The sequence below is a fragment of the Artemia sp. Qi Xiang Cuo genome, chromosome 6, assembly GCF_049724085.1.
Source record: "Artemia sp. Qi Xiang Cuo chromosome 6, ASM4972408v1, whole genome shotgun sequence".
In the NCBI taxonomy this organism is placed as follows: domain Eukaryota; kingdom Metazoa; phylum Arthropoda; class Branchiopoda; order Anostraca; family Artemiidae; genus Artemia; species Artemia sp. Qi Xiang Cuo.
The window spans coordinates 24,899,570-24,919,412 of record NC_142799.1 but is presented as its reverse complement, the minus strand read 5'-3'; the positions used below and the strand labels follow the sequence as shown (position 1 = coordinate 24,919,412).

At 35.8% G+C, this 19,843-nt stretch overlaps 1 protein-coding gene across 2 annotated transcripts in view; it reads right to left on the bottom strand.

Annotated features, from left to right (window-relative positions):
* Dd (CTD nuclear envelope phosphatase 1-like protein dullard) overlaps positions 1–19,843 on the bottom strand; it is a 46,418-nt gene that overhangs the window by 2,505 nt on the left and 24,070 nt on the right. The window contains exon 5 of one of the 2 annotated variants that reach the window (XM_089090566.1): positions 644–12,244. The exons of the other annotated variant lie outside the window; for it this stretch is intronic. Coding sequence (XP_088946692.1) covers positions 12,108–12,244 — 137 coding nt within the window. The 3' untranslated portion in view covers positions 644–12,107. Of the gene's footprint in view, positions 1–643; positions 12,245–19,843 lie in introns of those variants that run through there. 2 annotated transcript variants of the gene reach the window in all.

The following is a 19,843-nucleotide window of genomic DNA, read 5'->3' as shown; positions in this document are numbered from 1 at the left end:
TGTGATATTGTTTAAGTTTTTTTTATTGACACATTGAGCCAGATTGTTTCCAGTAGTACGTGCAGGGTCATCTTCAAATTGTCAAAAAAAAGAGGCACTAAAACTTAAAGAAATCAAACAAACAGTAATTATTTTAGCAGTACATGCAACAGGGACGTAATTTGCTATGGGGTAGGGGGGGGGGCAACTGTCCCCAGATCCCAGTTTCCCCCCCTCCAACTGAAATTTAGTTTCTTCAAACATATTTTCAAAACAGATAAGCCTGCATAATTCAAGCATCCACAGAGACGGGTCAGTTTTCTTTAATATATCTTTGCCTTTATGATACTATATGGCTCATTTTTTTTTGTCATTTTCACGATTTGAGAAAATTGTCTCCAACTTTGCCCCCCCCCCCAGGATTTTGATGAAATTACGCCACTGACATTCAATTTTGTCTTTTTAACCTGTCTAAAACAAGAAACCTATAACCAAGGCCGTATCCAGGGGAGGTAGGGTGTTCGACCCCCCCCCCCCGTAAAGAACAAAACAAGTTGTTGATGCGTTTTAAAGCTTTGAAATAAATCCTGCCCCCCCCCCCCCCGAAAAAAATCCTTGATACAGCCCTGCCTATAACTTTTAAAGAAATCAACACTTATAGAAAACGACGTCAAAATTTACTACAAATTCATCAACAAAATTACAAAACATTCCTTCTGTTTCTAGTGAAGTATACGTAACCTAGTAAACGAAAACAGTCCAAACAAAACTTGATAATTCAAATTTCACAATATTGAGACGTTCAGAAGCCAGATCAATTAACTCCATCTTAAATCTGTTGGGATATTAGCCACCTGGCATTTGACTGCGCAATAATTGCGAATGAACAGGATATATTGAATAATCTTATCAAGAGATATATCTCTCTGAAGAAACCAGTTTACCAAATTCAATATCAAACTTACACGATATTCTCTCTGAACTCAAACACAAAATTGTGTTGAATAATTTGTGGACCCTTTTTTAAATCAGGAAAAATTTTCTTTGTCACTTTTTTGTTGCTTCAGGGGATTTAGTTGATCTGGCAACTGTTTCATTCATATCTTAAAATATGGTAATAAAATAAGGGTAAACTAGTGGCTAATTTGCGTAACTAATACAGCTGGGAATGAACCCATCAAGATAGACCATACGACGATATTCCTGATTTTTACAGAATTTAAGGGTAAAATATAATTACAATTCAAGGATAAAACACACTAAAAAAATCGATGGTGAAGAAATGTATATCCAGATTATAGAGTAGGTCGTCAATAAATCCTTTGTGGTGCGGAGAGATCACTCCGCGACATCCCAACGCTGGGTTCTAATGAGTTTTACTCATGACGTTTAAATACTTATATGTATGCTGCTCTAACGATATGACAGATTTAAATAAGACTGAAATTAAAATGGGAAAGTTGGAAGGGAATTCAGCCCCCTCCCTTAACTTCTAATCTGGTCAAGCTTAGCTGCTATTACATTGAATTTTTTATATTTGATTTATTGCTAGCGTTGTACAGCCACATTAGGACACTTTCAAAAACCTACGAAAGATCTAAAGGGTATGGCATGGTCTCAAAGTTTCTCTTCGTTGCTTAACATAGTCGTTTCACCCCCCCCCCCCCAAAAAAAAAATAAAATAAATAAAAACGCTTGCAAATATTTAAAACTAGCAACACTGTTTTAGCGTTTCTATAGGATGGAGGAGAGCAACGGATATTCCTAAAGATGCCAAGGCTGTGAAGGTCACGGTCAGGACTGTATTTAAGAACTTTGTTTGACGAGGGGGACAAAAAACGCATCGGAAAGATGCTTTTATGCATTTGTATTCCGTTTTTACGAGTCGGGCAAACATTTCCGGGGAAGGGGGGTCAATCTCCCTAACTGCTCCCCTGAATAAGACATTATAAATCATGGCACTATCTTCCAAGCCCTTAAGGGTCATGACCGCTGTCCCCTTGCCAATTTTGTCCCTAGTCAGGTTGCACGTGGCTTGGGGAAGATGGATTTTGAGCCAATTTTAATAGAGACTCAAATCCCCGACATTAATTTAGCTTGAAATATGTTTAATCATCAGTCATGTGTGGAAAAGTAATGCTTAATAATTGTATTGATTAGCATAGTTCGGTTAGGTGTAAAATTAGGTCCGAAATTACATGAAAATTAAAGATTAGCACGATATTCAACGATGTATCTAGAGGGGAGGTACCGGGTTTGACCTCTCTAAATTTTATTTTTTAAGTATTTTACATTGACGAAATAAATCTACTAGAGAAAAATCCTGCAGCTGCGGAACCTTGAATGTAAACAGCATAAAAAAACTGATAAGGTAAAGTAACCACTACCATACAATTCCTGATTCATACAATTCTTTACACAATAACCCTATGTAAGTAGTATTTCAACTCCAGTCATACTCCCCCTCCCCAGCAAGATTGTTTTGCCCCCATCCTCTAGATTGTGAAAAAATATTTTCATTGAACCCAAAGGTTTTCAAAACTAAATTTTTATCACATTTGAAGAAGCTTATTCACGTCATAAGAGTTATAGGAAAAAAGCAATCATTGGAGCAAAAAAAAAAAAAAAAATCCACCACCTTGATGTCAAAGACTGCCTAAGAAAAATAAACGAAATTGCATGTAAAATGCCACCAGCACTCCCAATTTCAGTTCGTTAATTTTCGAACTTCAAAATACAAATTAATATTGTGCTACATCATAGATCAAATTTTCTGCTAACAGTCAAGCGGACACTGCTTCAGACAGAGAACAAGGCTTAGGATTGTGTGCTGTTTAGATCGTCTTTAGAAGATCTTAGTTTTACTATACCAGAGAGATCGTTCTCGAGAGATACCAGTATCACCTTTCGCGCCATCCAGCGTAAGAAGATCCAAGTAGTATACTGATATCCAGGAGTATAGCTCCAGCATTTTTATTAGGGGGAGGAGGGAGCAAGAGGGGTCCACATTTGGAGAGTCAAGGGGCATGAACTACATAATAATTTTTTCTTCTAATTATTGAGGGGCAATTGCCCTCCCCCCAAACGACGCCACTTCTGATATACTAAGGCTAATAACACATGTTCCAATAATAAAAATCTTTCTGTTGAACGAATTAGAAAACAGATTAAGATTTTTTTTTCGCTCCATTTTTTATCCATTTAAGAAAGTAGAGCAAAAAAATCAAAAGGTAAAATTGTATACTGCTACGTTTTACAGATGTGGACTGCTCAATATTTACATTATAGGCTAGGCTAGCTAAAGTTACATATTTTCCATGTATTTTTCTGTGGTCTAGTATATTCCCAAATTCCCCCACACAGGAAAGTCCCTGCAGAAAAGTCCCCCCCCCCCCGAAAAGCAGCTAGTTGCTTCAACCTGCTACCGGCTAAAAGCTGGTAGCTGTTAGTTATCTATCTTTAAATAGCTCTTTGGATCGACTCTCATGCAAAGCTAGGTTCTTATTGTTTGGGTTAATAGGGAGACAATTTCGCATAGTTGCATCGCTGGAATCCAATTCCGAGCCGTGGAGCGTGTTGCTATAACTGAGTTCGAACTCTTTTACCAAACCCGCTGCGCCACTACAGGACAGAGTGGATTTCTTGCGACACGCGAGATAGAACCAAGAAACCTTTGATCCAGGGGCACACCATTAGCCACTGCACTGTCACGAGATTAATAAAAGTTTCATTGATCTAGCGCAACATTTTATCTTTAAATGTTGAAACAAGCTTGTCAGGAAAGCGATTGTCTACACAAACTAAAAATAGTCCGCGCCTGCAAATCTTGGGAAAGATAGCAACATTGAGCTTAAAATTTCAACGTCATTTCAATAAACTAAAAGGGGTGATTCTTTTCTAAAAGCAAGACTTCTAAAAATATAAAGATCTGTTGATCATATAAAAAATTAATATGTATTAAAAAAGAAAGAAAAAAAAAGCGAATTTATGGTCCCAAGGTCCTAAAAGGACTGATGTGTTTTTTTTCTTATATTATTTATGATTATTTTACTCTCCGCATTAAAGTAATGCCCATGTATCCTCTACATGTGCTAAAATACTGAACAACTGATTTAATATGAAAATTGGTCATTTTCAAAAAAAAACTTATGTAAAATACATTTGTAAGAGTAGCTTTGAAATTAATCTGTTTGCTAAATTTAACTTCAGATATGTACAAATGGTTGTTTTGTTTCAAAAAAAAAGAATAAATTGGTAAAAATGACACGCTAGAAATTGTTTTAGGAGTCATCTATGAACTGCAAAATGAAGACAACTTAGCTTCTCATGAAATATTCGTAGTTTCTGGCCCGAAATTTTGATTATTACGCTCGTGACTTTAATGAAACTTTCAATTTCTTTTTTTTTTCTTGATCTTGTAATTCATTGCTTGAAGAAATAAAAAAAAAAAAAAATTGAAAAACTTGCAAAATCATGAAAATCATGAATTAACGGTAGTTTACCGAGATAAATTGCGTATGACAATAAAAGGGTGGTCAATATCCGAACAACTTGCATTTTCAGTCCGAGGGGCAATGACTTCCCACCACCTGGGGCATATCTCAGAACGAAACGTGTCACATAGCTCCATACCGCTTGATACAGTCCCGAAAATGCTTGGCACAGCTCCGACACACTTGGAAAGCGCCTCCCAGTATACATGATTTCTGTGAAACCTGCCACGTTGACCACACAGCTTCAGCCACGTTTAACAGGTTTCTGCCAAACTTAGCGTGGCGGGCACGTGGCACTTCCGCCACGCCTGGCATGCGTCACCTGATGTACATGATTCCTGAAAGTGGTCACTCCCTCGAGATTTACAAAGGCACGTTTGCTAATTAGTTAGGAGCCAGGGCAGAGAAGCTAAGAGGGGGACAAGAAACATGTCAGTATTCTTAAGCCAAAATCTAACAAGCACATTCTACGTTATTTGTTTCTACGTTTAAATTATTCCTTTTTTTAAAGACAACAGTTTTTTATGGAATTGTCAGTAAAAATGCCAGTAAAACAGAAATGTCATTTCCAGTAAAATAGAAATTTATAGAAATGTCAGATGTGTTTCAACGTCCATATTATTCTTTTTTTTTAAGAGAACAGTTTTTTATAGAATTGGCAGTAAAAATGCTGATTTTTACAATTAAGATTGCTAATCAGAATGACGTGTAACTAAACTTTTTCTTTTTTTTACTATTAATAAAGATTGACTAGACAAAATAGCGTGGTTAAAGTGCAGAAGTTCCAGTAAACCAAACGCCTCGTTTGAATCGTTATTCGTAGCAATTTTCGCTAGCCTTTCTTACAAGCCAGCTTCGCTTTCCATTGATTTTCCAAGATTTGCACTTTTATCCGCAAACGACATGGCTTGTTGCGAATAACTCTTCATCTGTTCCATTTCCCACTATCTTTTTTTTCATTTGACTTAACATTCTTATTACATGTAATTACCGGGCTGGATGGGGGTTGCACGAAGTCCATTTGAAATAAGTACTGCCTTAGTTGGACAATGGATCTAAAGATCGATGATGAACTCCCTTACTGGGGGGGGGGGGGGGGTCAACTTACAAAAAAAACTATCTTCCAAAATTCTACCAAAGACACATTTGAACCTTAAAATAAAAATACGATTGTGTATTTGTCAAATCCTCAATTAACACTTTATGTAATACATTAAATTATTTATCTCTACTAAACAAGAGGCCTCTAAAAATTGTGGTCTACAACCCATCGTTAGTGCATTCCTTGGTAACCTAAGTAACTATCTCCAAGTAACTACGGAGCTTTTTTGTGATATTCTGGATTGCCATTTAATAAGTTGAATTCTCGAAAAAAGAATTTATAACTAAGATTTTTGGAGCCATCATTTTGGCAATTCCTCTGTACAGTGTTGCTTTGATTGTCAACTTAGGTCTTGTCCGTGCATGAACCGCAGTTTCTTTATAGGACTGTCAGTAAAAACGCTGAGTCTAACAATTCTGATTCCTCTTCAAAACGATGAGTGAGGCATAAATAAAAAGCGTTTTTTTTTTTTTTTTTTTTATTATTAATCACTAACAACTTAAGTCTTGTCCGTGCATGAACCGCAGTTTATTTACAGGATATTCAGTAAAAACGCTGATTTTAAAAATTCTGATTCCTCTTCAAAACGATGAGCGACGCATAAATAAAAAGCGTTAATTTTTTTTTTATGAATTACTAAACAATTTTTGTCAGTAAAAATGCTGAGTTTAACAATTCTGATTCCTCTTCAAAACGATGAGTGAGGCATAAATAAAAAGCGTTATTTCTTGTTGTTTTTTTATTATTATGAATTACTTAACAAAATACACTAGGTTAAAAAATTCCCAATAATTTCTCTTATATTTTTTGGTTTCGTCCGTTTTTTTTCATTGCTTGTACGTCAATCTTAATTTTTTATTTATTTATTTTTCGTTTTGAACAAGACTTGGATTTTTCTGATTAATTCAAATAACAATAATTAATCTTTCTCAGTAGTAGCCATTACTTCGAGAATCCAAAAAAAATTCAAAACAAGATAAGAAAAAAAAAATAAAAAATGAAACAGGGTTTATAGATGCTGATTTACAAATGGGTAGATTTACAAAATCAGTACAAGTGCTAATTATTACAATTCAGACTGCTATTCAGAACGAGTGACGTGTAAATAAAGATATTAAATTTTTCATAAAATCTGAAAACAAGATTCGAATTTAAAAAAAAAACAAGTGGAAACAGTTTTCTATAGGGTTGTCAGTACAAATGCTGAATTTCTCAGTTCAGACTACTATCCAGAATGACGTGTAAATAAAGAGCCTTTGATGCTATGGATTGACTAGACGAAACAACGTGGCAAAACTGTAGAAGGTCCAGTGTTATTAAAAAAAAAAGTCAGAACAGTTTTCTATAGGATTGTCACTACACATGCTGATTTTTACAATGAAAACTTACAACGGTTGGCAACAATAAAACATCTCTATGTTGTAACTCAACAAAAAAGACTAATGACAACCCTGGCAAAGACTTTGATGGATTTGCTGATTAGCTAATTTGAAGGTAAATACTTTAAAAAATCAAAAGTATAGTGAACACCAGATTGCGATTTAAAAAAAATAATAATTAAATGTCACATCAGTTATTGCGAAAAAAAATGCTTTAAAATCCAACTCCTAAGCAAACTCAGAAGTTTTCAAAATGAATAATCTACGGCTTTAAGCGAGACTCTCAGATTGTCGCAAAAAAGCCCTTTATCACTGGGCTAATACGAGACTCGTAAAGTCCCATTCACACTGACATTTTACTAGTACCAAGAATTAGCTAGCGCTATTTTCAGCCAAATAGATTTTTCATAGGATTCTCTGATAGGCTGAAAAATTGTGACTTAAATTAGCGCTAGCTAATTATCGGCATTAATGAAAATGTATTATGATTAGGGCACAAACTACCTAAATATAAGCATATATTCCAACCAGGAGGCAAAATTTAGTTCAGGCTAAAAGAAATTTCATAAGCTAACACGTATAAACGTTTTCTCAATATTAAGAAATAATAACAGTACATAAAAATATCCTCATAAAAAATATATAGGCTATAACTTAGACAGTGAGTTTTAGCGTCATAGGGTTGCTTATACAACGAATCTTGGCTTCTCCAGATGTAAACCGATCGCGAATAACAACAAATGCATACCCACTAAAGGATTTATCGGTAATCTGAGTGCCGACACACACAACGACCCTGATTCTCAGTATCGTAATTCCGATTTTCCCTATAGTTACCCCATTTGATTTTTTGTCCCAGTGAGACGTCGTCTTTTTCTTTTTTAGCAAGTTTTACTTGAGTTATTTTCCATCTACAATTTACATGTTTACTTTACAAGTGATTTACTTTTTACTTTACAAATTTTGCTTTTTACTTTGTCAGTTTTTACTTTTATGTTTTATTTTAGTTTTTTTTTTCTAGTAAATTTTGTCATTTTGGGTCATCTAATACTAAAATCTTTTGCGTAAGAAAAACTTGCTGCAGCTGGGGGGTAAGGAAGGTTCACACATGCAAGTTTGGCTGAAGCTGGATTAGGCAAGAGGATATTTATTGAACATGAGAACGAAGTCGCATTTGATGTGTGTCACTGAACGTTAGGCGAGTCACTTAATATCCTTCCAGTTAAATTACAGCTAAATTATTCAAGCCACAAACGTGAAATGTTTGCAGAATAATTTTAGAACCATGAGTATTCAAATACGGCTACAAAGTCCAAAATAAATTAACAAAAAAAGGAAATGGAAATGTGATGTCATGACAGAAACCTGCGACAGCAAAAGACGGGAGAGGAGCAAGACGTTGGGCCTGAACTTGAATTCATTATTTGCAAATGCCTTAGGGTCTTACAAGTGTGCAATGGTCAAAGGCCTGACCTGCTGACCTAATCGAGTGGAGGGAGATGATTTATGGTTACATTTTCGAGGGGAAAATGCCCTAGTTGAAAAGATTTCAATAATCAGATGACAAATTTGACAGCCTGTGATTAAACGTTGACGATACACTTGTTTCCAACAAAAACCACTCAACGTTAATTATCTTAACTTTTTTTTTTTTTCAGAGTGAATTAAATCCTGACACTTATCTACTGCGTTTCCTTGTACCATTTTCTATTGTATCTAAAATGCTGAGAATGTTTACCTTATTTATCGAATAAGTAACCTAAGCACGTGAAAGAGCCCTCAATGTTAATTTATGATTGTGAAATGTACTCGCCAGCTTAACTGGTTAACTACTGAACTTTAGATATTATTTATTTGAAAAACTTTTTTATAAAATAAAAAAGTTTTACTTTAAGACGCCTTAATGATTATTTGTCTTTCAAAAAAAAAAAAACTCTAAAAAAATGTTTTGTGTGACACTGACATTGATAAAGCTACGTTTTCAAGTAAAAGAACTCTTGTGCCAGTAAAAAGCTCTTGTGTCACATTGTATCTGTTTTAGTCACAAACGGCATCATGATGACTCAACAGCTGTGTTGAAAGATGCCAATTCAACAGTTAAAACTCTATCAAAATAAAAAAGCACTTCAATTTTATCAGTCTTAAATTTTGTAACAAATGTCAATACAGACTGAAAATCTAGCATGATTCCGGTTCAAAGGAAGCCTCCCTAGGAAGCTCAATAATTGTTCTGAATAGAAACAAATGTGTCACACATGTTGATATATTTATCATAATTTTTTTTTTAGAACAAAAGTCAGAACAGTTTTCTATAGGATTGTCACTACATATGCTGATTTTCACTGAAAACTTACAACGATTGGCAACAATAAAACATCTCTATGCTATAACTCAACAAAAGTTGTTATGATTTATTTTGAAGAGTTGTTATGAGTTATGACAAACATATAAACATGTGTGACACATTTGTTTTTATTGAGAACATAAGGAGCATACCATAAGAACATTAATTGAGCTTCATAAGGAGGGTATTGTTGTGAATCGAACATGCACTGGATATGCTCGCTCTGCTTGACATCTCGGTTTAAGAAAAAATAAATGTTATAGGGCTGAAATCAACAAGAATTCTTAATAGAATGTAATATTATTTTATTTAGCTTCCCAATCCTCATTTCAGTTGTTTATAAAAAAAAAAAATATAGTTATTTGTACAAGAAGGGTATTTGTACAAAAAAAATGTCTTTAGGCAGTTTTGCCTTTGGCGGTAATTTATTAAGTAATGAAATTTAAAAAATTTACAACCTCAAGTAGGACACGCGCAGCGTATGGGGCCTTGTCGGCCGACTAATACCACGAACAGCACAATTTTTACACAACTAATTAACAGTAGACTTTTTCTGTCAATTGAACCGTTTTACGAAAGAAAACAGTTTTTACTCTGAGAATTATTTGCCTTTTGAACCGAAAAAAAGCAAAAAAAAATCTTTTGTAGTAGATTCAGTTTTCAGTGCAATGTTGGTAGTTTTATTCAAGCAAAAAACTTTAGTTTCCATACCATTGGCTTACCATACTTTTTAGGATAAAAATATTAATTGAGAATATTGATAGAAATAGAAAATCAATAGAAAATAACATAAAATGTTAAAAAATATTGTTAGAAAATAGTTCCTCAAAATAATTCCATTTATATTTGCGTAAAATAACATTTACCTCACTGACATAAAAAATCATGTTGCTTCTCGGGGAAAACTTTCTGCGTGTCGTAAAATCGAGCGTTATAGCTGGAAAAAATATCAGTTTAGGGTTAAACGTGGAACATTTTACGTTAAAACAAACAGTATGAACCCAGGTTAAAGCAGCATAAGTAGACAAAGAATGACCCCCCCCCCCCTTCTTAGATGCATCTCCGTTGCCATGTCGGCTTACTCTTCGTTCATACATGAGCAACAATAACTGGTCATTGTGATCTAGTCTTTAGCAATTCTAGCTGGTTTGTCAAGCAATTTACTAAGTTGAAGAGATTCAACTTTTGTCTGGCAACTAGGTAGATTTTCTACGCAACAGCAACAACCATGTAAATTTTTTGTCCTATTTTTCTCCTAGACAACCGCAACAGTAATAGAAGAGACAATCCTATATGAACAACAATTAAAATTGCTCATTAGAGCGATTCAGAAATATTAACTATTTAATTTATATTATATTAAATAATAAGTTTTTTTTCTGGGGTCTCCGATTTCCCTCGGCATGTCAGCTCGCAAAACTCATCTGAACCCGGCCTAAAATACAATAACAAAAAAAAAAAAAAGATTGCCATCTAAGTGCACGAACATTGGTATTGGCCGATCAGAATTTCAAATTTTACTATTTAAATCCTGAACAAATGATGATCTGACACGAAAAATAACAATTACTTCGCCTTTGGGCTATTTCTACATTCGTGCCTAAAATCTAAGCCTACACATAAGCGAATCATTAACAACAATAAAGAAAATCAAATTGCGAATTGTTTTTTCCTGTTATATAATTGAAATAATTTTATCTCTATTCTTGACGAAAAGAAATAACAAAGATTATATTTAGCTAACGAAAATTTATTTCTATTCTTTTAATGGAATTTTATTTCTATTTTTCTTGCTAAAGAAAATTTTATTTCGATTTCGATTTTTATTTTGTAACTCATTACAAATGATGTTCGTTTTTTTCTACTCTTTCTCTCTCGCTCTGTATTCCCGGCCGTAGACCCTTTCAGGGGAATTTTTTTTTTGTTCAAAAAGAAAGAAAGAAAAACTAAATTCTCACCTTATTTTCCCGCGGAAACACTTATTTTACTTGTAGTCAAAAGGTAAAGGCATGTCCCCGTAAATTTATTCCAAGGGGGAGGAATGAGACTTTGTCGGGATTATGAAAAGTATATTCTACAAATTGATTGAATTGAAAAAATTACCAAGGCTAAGGAGAGCTCCTCCTCTCTACGGACAGAGCTGAATCGATCTTAATAACATATTTTTTTCCAATAATATTATTCCCATATTAAATTGTCACTTAATTAGAAATCGTCTTTATATAAATATATTCCGCAAAATACTTTCTCGGATGTTACATTTTCGTTAGGTATTTACAATCTTAGACCATTAAAGGAAAAAAAACGAAAGGAAAATAAAATTAAATTTAAGAAAATAGATAAATGAAAATGGTTGAGAATATAATATAATTTTTATAATACAGTATATATATAATTAAATAAACATTAGAAATTGCATTGGGTTATAATATACTAGGTAGTGGGATGTTTGATCTGACAACAAAAAGAAAACACTGAATCGTGTTTCATTAGTCAGTCATTAAAAGTAAAGATACGATTGATGCCTTCGTCTAAAGCATAAAGTATTAGGAATAAACAATTTCGTAATTTGACTAACATTCCAAAAAAATATCTGAACAAAATAAACAAGAGAGATAGGCACATAAGACGGGGTCCGCGATTGAAAAATAAAACTCCAGTCGTTTCATTTTCTTTAATCGAAAAAATAGTAGAATCGTGTTTGTACTTTTCAGCCCACGTGCTTCCAAAAAAACAAATTGTACAAAAATAGTCAACTTGCACCTTTACGCCATTGACAGGAAGACCCAAGTATAGATGTCAGCACTAGTCTATTGTAAATGCAAATTCCTTGCAAGAATAGATCGGACGTCACTAGCAAAACGCAAGGCGTCTAATACCGGCAACAAATTTAACAGCGCTGTGTCATATGGGTCACTAAACCAAGATTTGATGGGGATGGCATTATCTAGAAGAAATAGTAAATAAATTTTAGAATCAAAGATTATGAAGGGCGTATCCAGGATTTTTGTTCGGTGGGGGGGGGGGAGGCGACTATAAAAAACTTGTATGTTTATATTTACTAAGCGTAAAATTAAAATGCCAAGAAATTGGTCAGAAAAGCTTTTGCCAACACTAATCTGTTCCCAAATATTTTCTACTAATGCGACGTCTCCAGACACATCTTCCCAGAACTCACTTTATAGATAGGAAAACTGTAGTTTCAAGCTTCTATCTATTCTAACTTAAAAATATTATGCCTTAAATCTGTTCTCTGATTGGTCAATCACAAATTTTATGTTTGAAAACTAAATATAGTTCAGAATTCATTTTACCAACAGGCTAGAAACCCGAAAGAAACCTGATTTCATCGATCATGTTCAGCTTGTTCTCTGTTAGAACCGCCCACATCCGCAGTGGAACAGTGGGCTAAAATTTCTGTACCAGTGGACATCTGAATGTAATATTTTATGGCACAAGGAGAAACATTTAATTGCCGCAAGGTATTGAACGCATTTAATTTGAATTAAGCATTTAAAGTGAAGCGCAAATGACGCAACAGGCTTTAGACTTTTACAGTTAGGGAAGGAGGCAGTAGCTAAACTCTTGTTTGTACTGAAACTAATTTTGTCATGAACGGTCATGGGAAGAAACAATAAAATTAAACTGAATATTTGATATAAAATGATATCAGCTGCTGAAAGGCCCGTCAGTTCAAAATTTAATTTTAGTGTAATTTTACTTTTATTTTCAATGTTGTAATATGTACGTAAGAAAATATTTGTAATATAATTCGTTTTCAGAGAAGCGCCAATGACGCAGTAGGTTTTAAACTTTTACAATTAGGGAAGGAGGCAGTAGCCATACTCTTCTTTGAAGGGATTTTCGTTCGTTTTAAGCTTGATTTGCATGTTTAATTAAAGCTTTGTTCGTTTTAAGATTTATTTATTCATTTATATTAGTACCTGGTGTATGTTTGTTTGCTATGTTTATGTCTCAATAGTAAAATATTGTTGTTCGTTTTAAGCTTGATTTCTATATTCAATTTATGCTGTAATTGTTTTAAGATTTATTTTTTCTTTTATTTTAGTCCAACAAAGGAATGAAAATAAAAGCAATACGAAAGCAGAAGAATGGAACAACAAGAACGATGCAAGGAAGAGATAAGACAACTAGAAACAATATTTTTAAAGAAACCAAAAACAATTTACCCCCGTCCTCCCGCACAAAAAAAACAAATGTATTTAAGCTACTCCAACCCCATCAAGGTAATAAGAGTCCTGCCTAATGCATGTTATATTTTAATAACAGACAATTCTGGATTCCACCTTCTCTTCTTGACTTGATCTGTTGCAATCCCTTTTTTTCTTATTGTTAGACATTTCTGTTATTTTCTGGTTTTTATCGGCATTGAAAATGCCCTGTTTGACGCGCCTAAAAATATTAGCGTTTTTTTATCTTTGCTTTTCCTTTTTCATAGTCATAAGCTGCCTGCTTTAATAAAAAAAATTGGGGTGGGTTTCGGACCTATAGCCAGAACCCAATATACCAGCGGTCTCGGAATCTCTGTCAAGTCAAAGCGGTCCATGGGGCGTGACTTTAATGACTAAATGGTGAGACATTGGCGTGAGGTAAAGATCTTGACAGATATTTAGTGGTGGGAAAATATCTAATAGCGAGATATGTTTTATTTGAGAAGCCTGCTTTTTATGTTTTTTTGAATGAAGAGTATAAGTGACCGAAAAAAGGTAAGTTGAAAAGAGAACGCTGAAAGAGGAGAAGTTGAACGAAGAAAACTTTTCTGATGCCTGTGATCAAGGGTTGTCTAATTGATAAACTTTTTTCAAGTTTCTTTTTGTCATGCTCTCTAAAGGAAAGGGAGAAAAGAAAACACAGGGTGGGAAAAGCCTTCCTCCCTTCACTGAGACTCCTGAATCCACTTCTTCTTTCTTTTCAAACTCCCTCTAGCTCTCTTTTCTGTATGCTCTCTTATGTTCTTCTCTACTTTTAATGGTGTTGTATAATTCATTTTCTTTTTGCGTTGTCGACTCACACATACTAAGCTTATGAGTCATAACGTTGACAATAATCTTTTTAACTCATTTGTTATTTACCTGAAAATAAATATTCGTTGATTGATACATGATCAATAAACTTCTTCCTTTCATGACTCTGTTATAGGTAGACTGATGCCCCCCCCCAAAGTGGAATCTTGAATATCCGACTGTTCAAGGACGTAACGAGCACTTTCCCCTTAACTGGGGGGAAAAGAGGAGACTACAAAAATGTCCTGACCAAAATAATAGGCTTGGAGTGGAGCAGCTGGAATTTGAATTGGTTATCCTGTATTTTTATTCTGAAGCTTCCGATCGGCAACCTTAAAGTAGAATTCGGAAGTTATGAAAAAGTAAATAGTTGGTTTATCGATGATCTCGTGGGATCCCTTACCCTTGCCTCCAACTGTCGTGATTTTTCGGCAGAACCTGAGGGATTTTGGCATTTTATTCCCGCTCTTTTGCTTCTCTCTGACATTTGAAATTCTAACATTTTGGTGTAAAAAAAAAGAAAAAAAATACTATATCTTTGAGTTGAGGATTAAAATGAAATAAAGCAGTATGAGTATCGACCAAATGGAAAACCTACTATTGGGCAATAATATACGATAAAAACAACAAGAAACAAGGGTTCTTTTCAGATGAAAAAAAAGTAAGATATTGCCTGATACTGTAACAAGAATGTAGCAAGACTGGTCCAAGCAGTATACGATTACATATGTCTTTTGCCTCCCCCCCCACCCTAGGGATACTTAGGGGGTTTTCCCCTAATATTAATCGAAGCCCTTGGAAAAAGTTCAAGGGAAGATATTTTTTGGAACCCTCCCCCCGAACAAAATTTATTTGGTAAACCCCCCTCACCAATCAAAAATCCTGGATACGGTCCTCCCCCCCCCCCCCGATATTCGAATGTCGTCTTAATCACTCAAATAAGAATATGAAAGAAGGAAGAGGGCAAGGGAAAAAGACACTTCTTTATGGTAAACTCTATTCATTTTTGTATGTTTTTTAAGAAATGACAGTTCATAGGCTAAAATCCGTGATAGTGGGAGTCTCCTTGCGATAGTGAGGTGGAATTCGGATTTCTCGCAAAATTGCCATGTTAGAAAAATCTCGACATTGGAAACCAAGTGTTTAGAGCTTTGGACCTGTCAAAGTAAATTCGTACCGTTTTTTTTCAGAAAGCATGAGTTTTGATGCTGGACATTAGGTATCAGAAGATTGAGCCGCTATATCGGAAGTGCGTTTGAGGTTCGAGTTGAGCTGAGTGGCATCACACCTACGTCCAGCAAGTTACAAGCATGTTTCTCTGGCCATGGAAGCACGTTTTCCTTAGCTTGTTTAAAAAGTCAGATCGAGTGGTACTTTCTCGTAGCAGACTTAGTGAATGCTGTGGCCAATGAGTGACGGTTCAAAGATACTCCAGAGAAGATAGCATTTATTGGCAAACACCTCGATACTTCTGTGAAGGCTCGCTTTCTTAACCCGTATGAAAGGTAACCTTTTCAGCGGACTTAGGCGAAGCTGTTTGAACTCCCTTCAGTGGCACTCTGTTTTACTAATTTCTTCAGAGAAGAATAGTGAGCATCCTTTCCGTTTGCTCAACTTGATAAAGTTTTCGCACGAAACAAGATGGATGTCTTTATTTGTCACAGATGACGAGTTAGCAAATACTGCTGCTGCTAGCCTTAAAAAAGGGGTCTATCATAATTCTACTGGCACGAAGAGACTTAATAAATCAATACCGAGTCAAGTACCATACGAGAAAACGAGCCCATCAGAAGAGGCAGTCGAACAGGAGCAAGCCGCTACTCTCCCTTTAAAGTATCACTAAACAAATCAACAGAGAGGATAAACAAGGAAAGAGGAAAAAGAGAACATCATTGAAGAATAACATTGGAATCACAGTGAAAATTATAAGAATCCACCAAGCAAGCCCAGGAAAATATGCAGCTCGGCACAGGCTACTGCCGTCTAAGCAGGACAAAATATGTAGCCTGGCCTCCTTTCAGGAGTCATGTGTAGCCTGGCCTCCTTTCAGGAGTCATGTCTATTTAAACCTGTTTCAATAGAAATGATGAAGGAGAAATAACGATCAAAGTATGAAGAATTCAAGAGTCTTGCGACTTTTCTACACGAGAATCACAGCAGTTTATCCAAGGAAACTGGTCCGAGTTTGTCAATGTACACCGAGGACAACCTTTTAGAAAGTTATTTGTATGGACCGATTGCCATGACCTGCTTTAAGCAACTCCTTCTGATTTATTATGCAGTTAGATAGACATTAGATAGATATTTCATATAATAAAAAAAAACATAGAAATAGCCTAAAACTAAAGAACTGGCTAAACAATGCCAAAAACAACAATATCAGAAAGGCAAAGCCATTCATTAGTCTAAAAAACAAAAAGTGTCAAACGTAAGAAAGTTAAAAAGGCACAAACTAAAACAAAACCAAAAAAAAAATGATAAAATAGTGTTAAAAAGGTTTAAAAGAGAGTATATAAAAAAGGGGGGGGGGAACGGAAGAACCAAACGGACACAAGCCTGTCAGTTGACAGACTTTCAAACAAAGTAGGATTTAGAGAAAGAAATATATCTCAGACGTATTCAAATCTTCGCTTGCCACTAGAAAGCTGCACCAATGACAGTAAGACGACTGTTGCGAAGCTTAGAAAGCTATTCTGCTAGCAGTGTTGCGAAACGAAATCCCAAGTGGAAGTCTTGGGAAATCCAGCTTCTCAGTGAATTTCAAGACATCGACCAATGTTGAGCAATGTAGACTTCGTATTCTGCTCTCTCGAGCAAGAGTTAAATCATTGATCAAAACTGCAGTGGAAAATAGAAAAACAGTTAAACGCTCCTTAACAGCAGCTGATTGCATTGTGGTAGGCGACAACAGTCAGGAGCCCAAAATTAACGAGGTGAGATAAGCTGGAAGGTCCGATGTGGAATACATACACTCAATTATTTGTGACGGTCTATAAACAGATTTAATACAGTTGCGAGGGTCTATAATCCGAGCTTAGATGCTTTCCTTGGCACCCCGTGTTAGAGCCGAAGGATCCCAATTCTTTTATTTACAGCGATTCAGACTGGATGGCAAGGTTTGCGAAACCTCAGCTTGAACGTTCATCTGAATTGCACATGCTGAAATTGGAACCCGATAAACCCAGTCTTTCGCAGCTGCTAGGTAATTAAAACCAGCAATACATAGGCCTACTTTGAACTTAAGGACTGAGGAAGAACTAAAAGCGAGGGAAAATATTGAAGAGCTAGAGGCTTCGTATAGCGGTGATGCCAACTTCACCACAGATAGAAGTGACGATACGGATGTTGAATTTTAGTGCAGCCATTCAGTAGACCTTGACTCAGAAGATGATTGAGACAAAGCAGAAGAATCGGAAGTTAATTCATCTTCAGCAATTTTCAGGAGATTATAACTCAGCTTGCAACCTTCCTGATGAGCATAAAATCATGAAAGTTCCAATTGTAGGAAAAAATCCCAAGACAGATAGTCCGAATAATTGAGAGGCAAAAATGTTTAAATGGCTGCATGGATAAATGATGGGAGTAAGTATGACTCTCTTATTAGATAAGTACTTGTGTGTTAGTATTTGGAACGGCACGCCTACCTAGAGTCTCAAGCAGGTTGACCAAGAATTTAAAATTGACATAGGACCATTATATTGCCTGGAATGAGAGGCAAACAAGGCACGCCCGCCTATGGTCTTAGGAAGGGGTTGAATTCCAGAAATTCTTAACTATTGATGAGAAGCTCTATCAAGTAGCCCAAAAAGAAATATCGTTATGAAACGAGGACCTTCTTCACCTCCCTCCCTTTATCGATACTTTTCATTTGCAGTGGAATATAGTGAAGACGGTCATGTCCGGTTTTGATGAAGCGGGACTTCGGCAAACGTTTGTTCGGCAAACAGTCGGATATTTCGATGAAAAGGAGCATTCGTTCATCAAGGAAGCTAAAAATGTACAAAGGGCACAGTACTACTTGTAAGAACTATGGTTCAGCCTCCAGATTGAGATGATTCATTTCTTTGTTACAGAGGACTATATCCTTTAGGCTTCCAGTGTCTATTAGGAGACTATGACAAATTTTACAGAAAGTTTGAAGGATGGCGTACTCAACAAGGAAAAGCTGACCGCCAGTTCTCCCTTTGGGGCATTCTTTTCTATGAGTCGGTAATGTCAGCTATGGCTGCATGGGATTCAATACGAACGGAGAACTGGCATTTGTACATGGCTAGCATGAAAACATCTGAGACTAGAATCCCTGGATTTTTGCCGAAATTTTACAGTTTGAAACGCCCTAACTACCAAGAATCCGTTCTTGAGCAGCTGCGTGACATCACTTCTTTTTCGTCTTACATGAAAGAAAAGTGTAGGCAAGGAATTGGTTTTGGAAACCGATCTGGCAATGATGGAGCTAGCGTTCCGTGGGATATCTTCTCGAAATGCTAAATAAGGACCTAAAACAATGCACTAAACGACTCTTAAGCCACGCAGAGTGGGAGCGAGCCAAAGACAGGCTACCCTTCGTTTCATCAACACGATCTTCCGTTCTTCAAGATTTTGAACTAGAAAGTAGGACAGTTTATGAATAACACAAGCCTGATGCTACCAATATCAATAACTAACAGTACGTCATCCGCAAGCATTCGGTCCTTGCATCCGTTGAATCCTAAGTTTCTCGAAGCTGAAGAAATGGGACTCTCGACTGTGAGAACTTTGGTTGAGCAAACAATCCAAAAAAACAAACGGTGAAGTATTTTTGCTAAAGAAGGAAGTTATAACCAAAGCTCACCCCGTTCACAGTGTACTCCCGGTCCTTCGACGTAAAAAGGACAATTCTTTCAACAGAACTATTGGCTTTACGAAACTTAGCAAAAAGGAAAACCAGACAATGTAGCGGAGTTAGGGAAGGATAGTTCAAATAGGGAGTCATCAGTTTTGTACCCCGACTCCCGTCCCGCGGCTTTTGCCTCTGCAAAAGATAAGTCGGTAATCATGAAGAAGCACGTTCGCTGAGAAATATTGAATAGCAGGAGGAAGTTCATAACTCGTCAAAGTGTGCCTCAAGTTGTGATTTATGATGAGATGCAACTCCTTTTCAGGAATATTAGCGTAGGAGCTCAGAACCTAGAGGAATACTGCAATAATTTCCTTAATAAATTCATCTTTCCGATAGCTAATGGTGTTCTAGAACAAATAAGAATATTTGTTCTTACGTTCGAAAAGCATTGCTACCAATCGGGTGGAAAGGCTTTTAATAAAGAGAAGGGGTCTTCTAAGGATGAATATTCTCAGTTCTTGAAGGTTATTGATACAGATATTAGCGATTTTTTTTTCTCTGAAAAATTCCTTCAAATCAAGACTATAATGGCTTCTCGTGACTTTCACTATGGCCTGATATGCGCTATGTGTCACCATCTTCAGGGGAGGAAAAACGTTATTTTCAGACGTCACGGGATAAAGAACGTGTAAATCATTGTGGA